At 39.8% G+C, this 13273-nt stretch overlaps 1 protein-coding gene across 2 annotated transcripts in view; it reads left to right on the top strand.

Moving 5' to 3' along the window:
- Positions 1 to 13273, top strand: part of rptor (regulatory associated protein of MTOR, complex 1) — a 126378-nt gene that overhangs the window by 71971 nt on the left and 41134 nt on the right. For both annotated transcript variants that reach the window (XM_068589217.1, XM_068589216.1), the window contains exons 11-17: positions 125 to 200; positions 2953 to 3054; positions 8722 to 8805; positions 9551 to 9661; positions 10140 to 10245; positions 10373 to 10437; positions 13001 to 13192. In XM_068589217.1, coding sequence (XP_068445318.1) covers positions 125 to 200; positions 2953 to 3054; positions 8722 to 8805; positions 9551 to 9661; positions 10140 to 10245; positions 10373 to 10437; positions 13001 to 13192 — 736 coding nt within the window. The remainder of the gene's footprint in view (positions 1 to 124; positions 201 to 2952; positions 3055 to 8721; positions 8806 to 9550; positions 9662 to 10139; positions 10246 to 10372; positions 10438 to 13000; positions 13193 to 13273) is intronic.

Raw genomic sequence — 13273 nt, 5'->3', positions numbered from 1 at the left:
ATGTATTTGTTTCTGTTTCTTTGGGTCATAATACAATAATAGCACCACATATGTCTGGTTTTAAGGTCATTCTTTGTAACATTTCGTAATTTTTATGAAGTTTGTGTTTGTCACCCCTCTACAGGCAAGCGTGGGACCTGGCCGTGGACATCTGCCTCTCTCAGCTGCCTACCATCATTGAGGAGGGTACTGCCTTTAGAGTAAGAGTGTGTGTGTGTGTGTGGGGTGGGGTTAGGGACTGTGGGGGTCAAGCCTGCAGACCATTACAGCGTTTCTTGAAAGGTGGAAAGTTGTTCCATTTGTAATTGATGGATGGCTCTTATCTTGGACCCGTCCACCACTCAATGTCTGTACACATCAAAAGTTCTTGTTTGCACTGCAAGTTCTCCAGCATCTACAGCATCTCTACTAATCTCTCCAACACACTCGTTCCCAGTGGATAACATTGTGAAACGTCAGGTCTAATAATTCAAGTGAGTGTCAAATAAAAAAGTGTTTCTAAAACCACTGCCCCCTGCACTTTCGGCCAGTTTGTTGTTATATGCACTGACATGGCAGGGGACTGTGATGGAGATGCTGAGTGTAATGGAAACATGCCGCGGGAGGCTGATTGAACCGATGATGACTTAATATATCTGGGTCAACACAAGACATCTTGGTGTGTAAGTTTTTGCGTGTGTGACACTTACTCACCAGACGCTCAACAGACCAACGTGCTTTGTAATCAGAAAACTACCAACAGACCAAGTTAGACCTGAGCAGCTTTCCTCGATGTAGCGTTTTTATCTGAACCTGTTCTCTCCTCCACCCGGCCCTCGGAGGCGGGCATCTTCTCCATCGCTCCCCTGGGGGCAGTTTTCCATCCTCTGTCCTCCTCCCCTTTCTCCTGCGCACGGACCGAAAACACTTACCGGCACCGTAATTGAGCCTCTGTGGACTACTAAAGGAAATGTTCCCTCTCTGTCTTGCTCCCTCTTCTCAGCCTTTAACCCTTCTCTGATGAGCTTCAACTGTTTATCTAATTGTCTTGGTAATTGTCACAACTGATTTAAGTCAACAGAAGATTTTACAAATTCAGTTTTCTGTTCTACTTTTGACAATTGAGTATTAGCAATACTGCACCCATACTACCCCTTCAAACAAGTCATGTGTTTTATTTCTTCTTCTGTGATACTGATATAAAAAATAAAAGAGACATATGCACAAAATATGCATTAACTGCATTAGAAAAACAGGTAGCACTTTTTAATAAGTGCACACTATTTAACATTAGTAAAGCATGAATAAACAATGATCTTATCTAATCATCTATAAGTCCTAAATACTTCATTTACAAATTGGGAATCCATCATGTATATTTTATACAGTATGAAACCCAAGCTTATAATCAAAAATGAAACATTTATAACTGAATAAGTTACTTAAGTGTATTCATGTTATATATGGAATAATGCTTCATAAATGATGAATATTAATGCTTTACTAAGGCTAAATAGTGTTTACTTAATATAAAGTGCTACCGAAAACATATGGGCCTTGTTTCTCTTCATGAAGTCTGCCAAAATCCTGATCACGTCATATTATTATTTAAAGGTAATAAAGATGCTAGAATTTAGTTTTTAATGAACCAGTAAAGCACAATCTTTTTGTAAAAAAAATGCCAATACAACATTACGTATCATAAAATATTAATTAAAGATCATTTTAAGTAGTCCTCGTGAATCAATACAGAGCACCTGCTATCTGAGGCGTTCTTAAAACAGGCACCCAATCACACCCCACTTTTTTCGTGTATCCGTGAGTTTGTGAGTCTGTGGTTTGATTATGCATAAATTAATTTAGCAATTCAGCTGCAAAGCGTTGATATTTTCCCACTCTATATCAATCAACAATGCTGTTGTAATAACTAGTGCCATATTAACTATCGCTGTGATCAAAAACTCTGGGGCAGCAACCAATCAATCAGGCAAACTGCCATGGCAGCGGAGAGAGAGGTAGGGAAGGTGATCATGATAGATCAAGATTTATGTTGTTACTGCAACGCAGTGTCACTTCTGAGCTCATTGTGTGATATTACCTCTTTTTTTTGTAGGCAGGGGGGAGTATGTACTAGGGCTGGGCAAATTGATGTGTTACCGCAGCGTTAACCTAGCAGTCCTTTAACGGCGTTAACTATTTGATCATGCGTTTGTTGTTTTTTGCATGTTTTTTTGTTGTTGTTTGCATTGGTAGGGGCTTATCGTTTTAAATCTCTCCAGACGGCGTAGTTATGTAGCTTCTGTTCCCAACGAGCAGCGAGTGCTGCAACAAGCAGCTTAGCTCACATGCGGTCAGTCTACTGGCAGCATCCGCGTCCAGATTTAAAGTCAATCGCGCATGCGCAAAGCTCCTGAACCCGCGGTCTGATCCACTGTGGCAGAGCACTTTGAGTCAGGATCACTCAGGATCTTTACTCTTCTCTCAAAGAGGAGAACTTTCCTCACATCACAGGATGTTCAGTGCACTTGTTCAAACCAACACAGACTGGACTTTTCTCACTGAGGAAGAAAAACTGAACTTGAAAATATGAAAAGCACTTATTGCTTTTGTATAAAGTTAATCAGTTGCTGTTCTTTAACATACATCTTTAAAGTAAGCAACAGACTTAACGGGGACAAAAGGAGTGCCTTGTCCCCAACAGGGACCCTTACTGCTGAACAGTACCTGTTCAGAAAAAGAAGTGTTTTTTTTAACTATATATGTATGTTAACTTGCTGTTGCTCCAGAGTGCTGTTATATTGTTCTGATAACATTACTTTTAAAAAAAAAGCTGCAATAAACTAGTTTTTCTTCATTATTGAATTTCACGCATAAAAATCTTGCGATTAATTAGTTAAATTTTGTCAACTTTGCCCAGCCCTAGTATGTACGATACATTATTTGAAATGTTTTGTGTGTGTTTTGTCTCCACAGCCCAGTCCCTTCTTTGCTGAGCAGCTGACAGCGTTTGAAGTGTGGTTGACGATGGGCGTGGAGAACAGAAACCCTCCTGAGCAGCTCCCAATCGTACTGCAGGTACAAAACACACACGGACAAACAGAAATATCCAGTCTCTTTTTCACTTTTAGATATATATTTTTCAATTTCATTTTGCTTCATTAGCATGCCCTGTAAAAAAAAAGATCATGATTTTAATAGACTGAATGTTTAACATGAGTTCTAAATACTGAGCGTTAAAAAAAAAAATAAGAGCGTATTCACCCACGTGACCACAACAAGCTTTGGCCGCCATGTTGGGTTCCATGCACGGCATTGTTTCGCTGTGTTTTATGCCGCTTTTCTTAAGAAATGACTATTATATCCTGAAGGAGACACAATTTCAGTTCAAAAGGGCGTGTCTTGTGATTATTGTACTGTGCCTTATTGTTGGATGTGGGACTAATGATTCATAATATGGGTTTTTCAGCTTAACAAGACAGACTTATACTTCAACTTGTCCAGCTTCTGAAATAATGCATCTAACTTACTTCGGTTTCACTCTGCGTATGAGCATGAGGACTGTTCTCATGTGTTTCTGTTGATACATCGGGTTGTAGGCACGTTTCAATTGACACACTCTCATCAATAATCTCCTTTAGCTTTTTAGCCGAGCGAAAATCAATGTCTTTCACTTGCGCAAAGGAAACTGTGGATGGAAACTTGGGAGGAAGCCATGAACATGGCAACTCCGTTGGGCGATGTCTGCCTTTACTCTGTGATTCAGTTCAAGGTAAAATAAAACACTGGCTGCATGGGAACAGCGCTCAGCACGGCAGCCAAACAGTCACTGCTGGTCCTGAATGAGCGCTGGAAGCGGCTTCATACAGACACCCGTCCTGGAGCCGGAGATAGCTGTGTGCGACTACGGATTGTAGTATGAACCCAGACACGGGGCGCTTAATGTTCCAACATTTGTTTTATTGGTGGTATTTACACAACAAGCATAACGCAGAAATAGTTGTTAATGTCCCATGGTCGATAGCGGAAATGAGAACTGTTTTACAGGAACGTGACCGGGCTATGTGACAATGCGGTCACGGGACTTAAGCCACGCTGGCTTTCCGCCGCAACTGGTTGCGGAAAAGCGAGTTAACCACATAACGTGTCGAGCGAGTAAAATCAGCGAAACAAGCGTTTTGGTGTGAATTGGGCATAAGCCTGCAGACTTTTGTACGGCTTAAAAGTTTCCTGTGTGTAAAAACTTGTCTCCAGTACGCAAAATCAATAGCAAAACCCATTGACTCCCACTAGCAGCAGGCTAACTAGGTGGACCCCAAGATGGCGCGGATGAGATGATGACGTCACGTGAATACGCTTTATAGTGTGAAGTGGTCGGGATGAGAGTCAGTACTTCCAAGTTGGAGACTGCCGGAAAAAAACTACCAGTCCACATACTTTCTGCCCCTCGCCTATGGTCATGAGCTTTGGGTCAACGGAAATAATTAGATTTTGGATACAAGCAGACGAAATTAGCTTCCTTCAGAGGATAGCTGGGCTCAGCTTCAGAGATAGGGTAAGAAGCTCAGTCTTCTGGAGGAGACTCCTGGAGTCCCTTTAGAGATTTTTCCAGGCATGTCTGACTGGAAAGAGGCCCAAGGTTAGACCCAGAACATGCTGCAGAGAATACATACCCTGTCTGGCCTGGGAACGCTTCGGGTTTCCTAGGAGGAGCTGAAAAGCATTGCTGGGGAAGGTCCATCTGAAAGACTCTCACTGCCCCTGCAAAACCCACCCTGGATAAGCGGAAGCAAATAAATGAATAGATGGCTTATAATCGTCAGATATTTTTATGGTGTTTTAGGGCTGTTGTAGGTACAAAAGAAAAAAAAAATTTAAAAAAAAATTAATCACAAATTTACAAGAAAAAACATTAAATTTTCTTAGACATAAAGAAATCATATATCTTTAAAAAAGAAACTGCGGGGTTTGTTGCTGCATGCTGCATCAACCTCATCACGCCACAGATCCCACTGGTATGATTTCTGCAGTGGATGAGCTAATCAAATTCTATCTTGTAATCAAATTCAGCAAGATGGACTTTTTTTTATATATTTTAGCTCAGGATCACTGTATTATCCTAAGCATCTCGACTTTGAATAGACCTTGCAGCAAATTGGGCCTATTAGAAGAAAACCCCTTCCTGATTTGAGTTTTCTTCTCTTTTAAAAACAAGTTATATATATAGATATATATCTCTATATATATATATATATGTATATGTATATATATATATATATATATATATACATATATATATATATATATGTATATATATATATATATATCTATAGATATATAGATATATCTATTAGATATATCTATATCTATATATATATATATATATATATATATATATATATATATATATATATATACATATATATATATATATATATATATATATATATATATATATATTACATTTCTCTCAACCACATATCATATGTGAGGTAATTTTCCATACTCACAAGATTAACTTAAGATAAAACATGAATAAGAAAGCTGCATAACTTTTCCTTGGATTAGATGGCCTTTAAACATTTGTCCCAGACCTTATCTTTTGTTTCTACATTCATCTTGTCCGCTCACATATGTTTTCGTCCTGATGTGATCAACAGATAGTAAACGGATTACATTTATTTATTGCATCCAAGAACTAATGCTCTTTTTAAGATGATAAAATCAGGCATATGCTTACTGTGTCTGTGCCTCATCACACATTTGTAAAAAGATTTAGAATGTACTTTTTAAACTATTGGGATAATAAGCGTTTTGTAAACAGCTTATGGAAAAACTTGGAAAAGCGGTGTCTATATTGAATTCAACAACAAATCTGTGTTGAAATCTGCAGGAGGAGAGCTAGTTATCGTTAGTATTAGGCATAACGGAGCTAACAGCTGTTAACGGAGGTTTTATTGAGTTTTATTATGATGCTTTCAAGCTCAGTAAAAATGACTATTGAGTGAAGTTAAATGATAACATTACTATGGTGTCTCCTTTACATTCACAGCCTGGTTTTGAAATCAATGAGATGTTGGCTCTATGTAGGGTGGGCCTCATCCTAGAATGATTCAACATGCATACAAGCAGGGATTATATTTTAGAACCAAACACTTCTTTGATAATTCAGCATTATAATTATGATTCACGATGCACTATGACGACATTTTTAAATTTGTGTCTATATGGATGGCTTTAGGAACCGTGAATACAGATTTCCACAAAACCAAAAGACACTCAAACTAAAGGGAATTGTAAAAAGAAAATACACAATTAATTAAAAAACCCAGCTGTTTTGCATATTTTTTGGATCATGTTTCTCAGTATTCACACTCAAACACACTCCTCTGTTTATTCTGTTGTGGTGTCAGTAGCTGTACCTCGCTTACATCAATCAATCGTTTAGGTAATTGAGACTCATGAATGCTGAATTGCTGTTTCTTTATCAGATAGATGAAGCCACCAATGTTGCGGATGCCATGTTTGAAAAGGGTGTCATTCACCATTATGCACTTGCAAACACAAGCCACCATTAAATTAGAACGCTTGCAATACTTTTTATACCATTATATCTTTCATTCTCATCCCCTTCTTTATAAAAGGACACTCTCTTTTAAGTTACTACTTTAGGTCTGCTAGTAGAAAAGTGAGATATGTACTGCTAAATCCTTGCCTAAATTGAGCTCAACATTTGCAGGCCAGCTTTCTTCATTACAACACTGCAACACAACCTGTGATAAGAACAGTGGCTACTGTGTTTCCTGTAGTGGTGTTAAATGAGTTTGGGATGCTTTAATTAAAGTGAAATCTTGCTAACACATTGCCACATGCTTTAGCTGTTCAGTTACAGCAGTTGAATGTTTCTCGCCTCCTATATCCTCCTTCCACCACCAACATCCAGTGGGGTTGTACAGTTGTGGCGTTGTATTATATCGCTGTGTAGTGGTGATGCGCCGCTGTCCGTGTTGGATGTTAATTTCCTGCTTACTCAGCGCACTGCGAGCCGCAGTCCATCCATACAGCAGTTCTGTCGGGACCCGTTAAAAGCAGAGGAAAAGGCAGACTGATCGGGGAGCGCTGGATTGACTGTGAAGGCGTGCGCCTGTGTGTGCACTTGATGTAGAGTTAAAGAGGGAGAGAGGGAGCAAAGCAGCAATAGCCTTTAAGATTACGCAACATTATGCAGCTTTACACCGTGAGTGCAGTAATCTCAAGGCTCCCTCATGCTCTCTGATGTAACGGATGGACACATAAACAGGTTTTTATACCCTTTTCAGCCCACAGTTGCATAAGAATGAAGTTAAAAAAGGAGCATATTCTTGGAGGATTTACAATTTATTGCCAAAATATTTAATCTGGCTCCATTTGAAAGATGCAATGAGCAACAAGAAATGGGCAACAGAGAGTACTGCATCAATAATGATCTTTAATGAAATGAGTAAAGGAAAGACAACAGAGCTCAGCGATGAGAGATACGGTGCGGCGTTGTCTTGACAACAGGCGTCTCATCCAGGAAGGATTAACTGATTTTGCAAAGGAATTACAACGTCTCATAAATTATGATGTTATGGTAACGGCAGCACATTCACACACATTTGGCATTCGGCCTCCCTGACTTGATTACGACATGCATGTGAATCATACAACAACATGCTGGTGTGCGTGTGTCTCACAGCTCGTGCACACGGAGTGGTGATGGAAAGTGCTGACTCATCGCACTAAAGGAGATCACAGTCGAGGTGTTACGCAGATAAGGAATTGAGACAAATATTCTCACATATTCATACACATTTTAACATTGCAGCATATCTCAGAGATATTCACCCCTCTTACGATGTAATGAACATTATGTTAATGTGTTAATTCAATCATGTGCAGAAAATGTGCTTATGTGTGTGTGACTGTGGAAAATATTCACTGACATCTGTGCTAAATCTACAGAAGACCTGTAAGGCAAGTGAGAAAAGTCAGATTTTAATAGTTTTCTCTCCTGTTTCTGGCTTTAAGACCCCCTGAGAAAAAAAAGGTTATAAGTCACACACACAAATGTGCATGTTCCACGCCCATCTTTGGAGCTGGAGGCAACCCTCAGCCGGTCTTCCCCCGCGTCCCTCTTCTGTATGTGTGGTCACGCACACCAGGGTGAAGTCACGGAGAACACTGATAATGTGCGTGTGGGGACCTGGTTTCCTCCATATGCTTGTTCCCACACACACTGTGGGACAGTCACATGGGTGTGGACTGGTGTCCAGTCCTCACACGACTCTTTGCTGCTCTGAGCTTAATGTTGCATAATCTACACACACACAAACATTTTTAGCACACACCATGTGCCTCCTTAAAATAGTTCTCCTTGGCCAAAACCGCTACATCGTGATTCCATTTGGCAACCCCGTCATACACGTAAATCAAAATGCACTCACTATTGTATTGTCCGAAGCATGTATCCTGTTAAGAAGCCAAGGGAAATGTCAGCCAAAGACGCACCCTGCCGCCCACACATGTATGCTTGTACACCCTCTTACAATGTAAACAAGCGCGCTCTGGTGCCAGTGTCTTACCAGTAAGTGTTGTGAGAGCCACCTGTTTCACTCCACCTCCTCAACCTCTCTGCGGTTTCTCCCGCTGTCCTTCCTTCTTTAATATTGGGCTTCCTCTTGGTTTGGAGGCCCAGTTAACCTTTGACCTCTGCTCCCTTTTCAGGTCCTCCTGAGTCAGGTTCATCGGCTGCGAGCACTCGACCTGCTTGGACAGTTTCTGGATCTTGGTCCTTGGGCTGTCAGTCTGGTACGATAAGATATAGTGTCCCTGTTTTTTTTAATGTAATTTATTCGGAGGAACTCTCGTTTTTTTGGGGGGGATAACAATACACATTAAAGCTTGGTTGGTTGATGAGTAATATTACTAATAAGCAATGTTGTTAATAGTTTTCGCTTCTTATTAGCGTAGCCGTGAATGCACAGAACTAGTTTTTTATGCCTAAAACAATAGTCAGGTACCCATATTAATGTTAAAGGAGGTTTTGCATGCTGTAATCATTCCCTTTGTGCATACTGACCATTACCAGATTCCTACTTAATACACTTTCAATGGAAGTCATTGGGGACAACATCCACAATCCTCCTTCCTGTGCAAAGATGTATCCGTAGCCAACATTAGTCTTCACTCTTGCCTATGTAAACTAGTTGTTTCCTCACTCCCACTTCATACTGAATGCACAGACATGATTGGTATTAATCTTCCCAAAGTACTTGATAAAGCGTATTTCCTAAAATTTTGAACTATTTTTATGGCTTAAATGTAATTGCTGTGTATTTACTATGATCCATAGGTAACTTTCAGTGAGCATGATGAACAGAAAATACCTTCGATTGACAGCAAAAATATATATTAGCCTGCCAGAAAAAGACCACTGAAATTCAATTATTTGTACCACTTGAAAGATATACACTAATGCTGTTTCTACACTAGCCTGGATCATGAACTGCAATATCAATGCTGTTCCATAAGTGTGTGTTTTGTGTGTTTCCAGGCCCTGTCTGTGGGGATCTTCCCCTATGTATTAAAACTGCTCCAGAGCTCAGCCAGAGAGCTGCGGCCGCTGCTGGTTTTCATCTGGGCTAAAATCCTAGCCGTAGACAGCGTAAGTGATGTAAAACACACAAAAATAAAAATCATACTGCCTCATTTTTTTCAAAGCGTGGATTGTCTTTTTTTATGAAACGATATTTAAAAAATAATACAATCATCTATTTCTTATTCATTTGAATTGTGTGTTTTCTGCAAATACCAACTTTAGATGACAAAGAAATAGTAAAACAATAACATTTAGTATTTTTGACAGTTTATACTTCAGGGTGATATTATTTTTGAAAGTAGTTAGCGTACAGCCTTGACGTTGTTTACAGTGATTTAAAATCAATTCAAATTCATTTATATGATGTCAACCTTAAAGGACTAGTTTTAAGTGGGAACTTCTATGGTTATTATCATTAGTCAGTGAATATTACTTACAGTAGATATCAGTCGGCACGCCCCAAGGCTTCAGTTCAGTATTTTTTTAAGTTAAATTCTCCTCTTTGTCTCCCCTCCTTTCTCGCTCTCCCTATCTGTCTCTGCAGTCATGTCAAGCTGACCTGGTGAAAGACAATGGACACAAGTACTTCCTGTCTGTGTTAGCCGACAGTTACATGCCAATGAGTGTCCGCCATGAATATAATATAAAGGAATATATCTCTTCTTTACTTTTGGTCTTGACTCTAAACGGAGTTGAACAGAACATCTTCAGACTGTCGTATGACAGCAGACATATTGACATATGATACAATCTCACAATTCTTTTCTTTGTTACAGGCCGAGCATCGGACCATGGCTGTCTTCATATTGGCTGTGATTGTCAACAGCTACAACACAGGACAGGTGTGTGTTTCTAAACATGTCTGGTTGTGTGTGTATTCCTGCACCGCTGTCTCTCTATTTGCTCGAGGCTCAAAGAGAGAAGGTACCAAATTATTAATTGACTTTCCTCACCAGTACCTCAGCGGGTTCTTCCAGGACCAGACATCTTTTTGAGAAATTACTCTATTGCGCATTGTGTTTTTAAGGGAGAAATTTGTTATGTGACAATTTTGTCTCCCACAGTCACCTCTATAATCTCCATTTCCATCCCAGCCACCTGCATGGTGACATTTTATCACTACAAGTGTCACTTTGGCCTGTTCCTGGCCCCCTGTGTTCAATCCCAGAAGCCTTTTGTGCCTGATGCCGATCAAACGTCCAAGGGTGGGGTTTTGGAATGATGTAGCTTGTCATTTCATTCACTACACACACACAGACAAACTCTTCCACAAAGAAATAGTCCACCATCACTCCGTTTTGCTTTTTCCCTCATGCTCTCTGCAGTTGTTTTTCTTTCTCTTTCTAATGTTATGACATATTTTTTCTTCAGCACTTGATAGTACTTCTTTCACTTAACATTATATAAATGTGACAAATCAGGAAAAAAAAATTGTGCTCTCAAGCTCAGAAACACCTATTCTTCTTCTATACCACGCTTCCTAAATGCTCTTGCCTCTCTCAAAGGCCTGTAAATAATAGATGCTCCCAACATTACACAGACTCTCTACCTGCTCCACATCTCCATTATTTATCTCTCTAAGTTTCAACAGCAGCACTCATTACTGTGGTAACAATGTAGCAAACATACACTGTCGTAGTAATATTCCAGCTCTTGTGGTTCAGCCGGCAGCTCAGTGAACGACACAGTAGCAATCAAGTGCACATGAAGAAAGTGGAGGAGGCACATTGTGTCTGTGCTGATAAAAGATGTTTTGTTAGACGCCTCAAACTGTATTTGACAAAGAAAGATTCTCAGCACACTAAAGTAGTTCATTTGTTAGGGTGCATGTAGGTATGAGTTGTTGTGTTAAAGGCTTTTATGTTCAAGCTCACGCACAAGACTGTCAAGTTGTTGTCACACAGAAATAAGGTCTACCATCACTTCAGTGGTTACCATAAATGCCTTTTATTTAAGTCTGCTGCAGAAGAAAACAGACCAGAAGTATATTTTGTTATGCCCTTCCTCTATGTTAACTGGTTGCCTTGATAAATTCAAGACTGTTTCGGCAAACATTCACACAGCATGAGTGTCACCCTCACCGATCTGCTGCTCTTTTATTCATGCCGGGCTAAACCTTTTGATGGGTGTTAAGCTACTGTCAATTAAAGTTAGTGGACGCTTACAGGTGTTTGGCAATACAAGACAGAAAAAGGGAGCAACTGCAATTTTTTTACTATAGAGCATCTATATAGGAAGTGTTGCATTGTATGAACAGCATCTTAACACTGATCAAACCATTTGCCAAATGCAACAGACGAACAAATAAACACAACACTTCTGCTGCATAGTTTACAATCGTAAAGATTTGCAGTAGATTATTGCATCCCTCCCTTGTCATGCTTTGGATGTGAACTACTTCTACATTGAAAACAATAAAAAAAAAAAAAAATAGACCGCCTGAAATCAATGAACCAAGGAAAACTCAACCCTTCGCGTATAGTGTTTTCCAGTTTAAAACTTGCACTAATACCCGACCTGAAAAGAAGTGATTGGAATTAAAAAGTGAATCAAAACCATATTTCTGGTCAAAAGAGAAGCTGAGAGATGACATTGTAACTCTGTGGTTGTAATGAATGTTGAAAAATGATACATTATGTTGACTTTACCGTGGGAGCCATTGTTTTGGACTTCATTTCAACCAAGCCTTTATTTTTGACAAAGTTCATCATCCTTGACAGTCAGTCTACGCGCTGTTTTTGTTTCATCGTGAAAAGAAGAAAGACAAAGGAAACGGCAAAGAAGAAAAGAGAGTTCCCGTTAGTGCTCTGCACAATTTAATTCAGTCAAACCTAAAGTGTGAAGAGGTTTCTGAATAGAAGACTTTAGACTGACTCAAACCTTGATAGACCAATTAGCCTTTGTTGACAAAACAAAACATGATTAGACGAGGGCCAAAGGGATTCAAAAGAATGAAGTTCTACTACTGCAGGCCTCTTTTTTTTCATCAAAGTTTGAGGTTACGGGTCAGAGATAATTAACTGACTAATGATGTACAAGTCAAGTACAAGTCTAAGCCTGGAGCCTCTGTGCTGCTCAGGATGGTTAAGACTGAAGAAGGATGCACATATTGTCATTTTATTAAACATTAAATACTGACAAGTCAAGTTTGATGACCACAGTTTCAAACAAGTGTTTTTAATAAGTGATGACCCATGGGAAATTATGTCTTACTCAAATGGCCTTGCCACTTTTACTATGACTTCATACATCAGTCCTTAAAATTGTCTTACATTTCTTGAATGTACGTAGTTTTCCTCCCATTAAAAACCTAAAAGGAAAAAGTGCCCATATGGACAACTGCTCTCTAATACTCTTCATTCTGCCTCACTCCTTCCCCTATCACTCTCCTTCTCCCCCCACCAGGAAGCCTGTCTGCAAGGCAACCTAATAGCCAACTGCCTGGAGCAGCTGTCGGACCCCCACCCCCTGCTCCGCCAGTGGGTGGCCATTTGCCTGGGCCGCATCTGGCAGAACTTTGACCCGGCACGCTGGTGTGGAGTTCGGGACAGCGCCCACGAGAAGCTCTACACTCTGCTATCGGATCCCATCCCTGAGGTGAGATAGAGGTTCATAATGCAGTTTAGATGCATTTGAAAAAGTACAAGAAGATGTTTTTTTTAATTTTCACTATACCAA

This window comes from Clinocottus analis, unplaced genomic scaffold (genome assembly GCF_023055335.1).
Source record: "Clinocottus analis isolate CAN_PGR_092001 unplaced genomic scaffold, fCliAna1.0.p SCAF_22, whole genome shotgun sequence".
Classification (NCBI taxonomy): Eukaryota; Metazoa; Chordata; class Actinopteri; order Perciformes; family Cottidae; genus Clinocottus; species Clinocottus analis.
The sequence above is the reverse complement of the archived record's forward strand: the minus strand, read 5'-3'. Positions and strand labels throughout refer to the sequence as shown.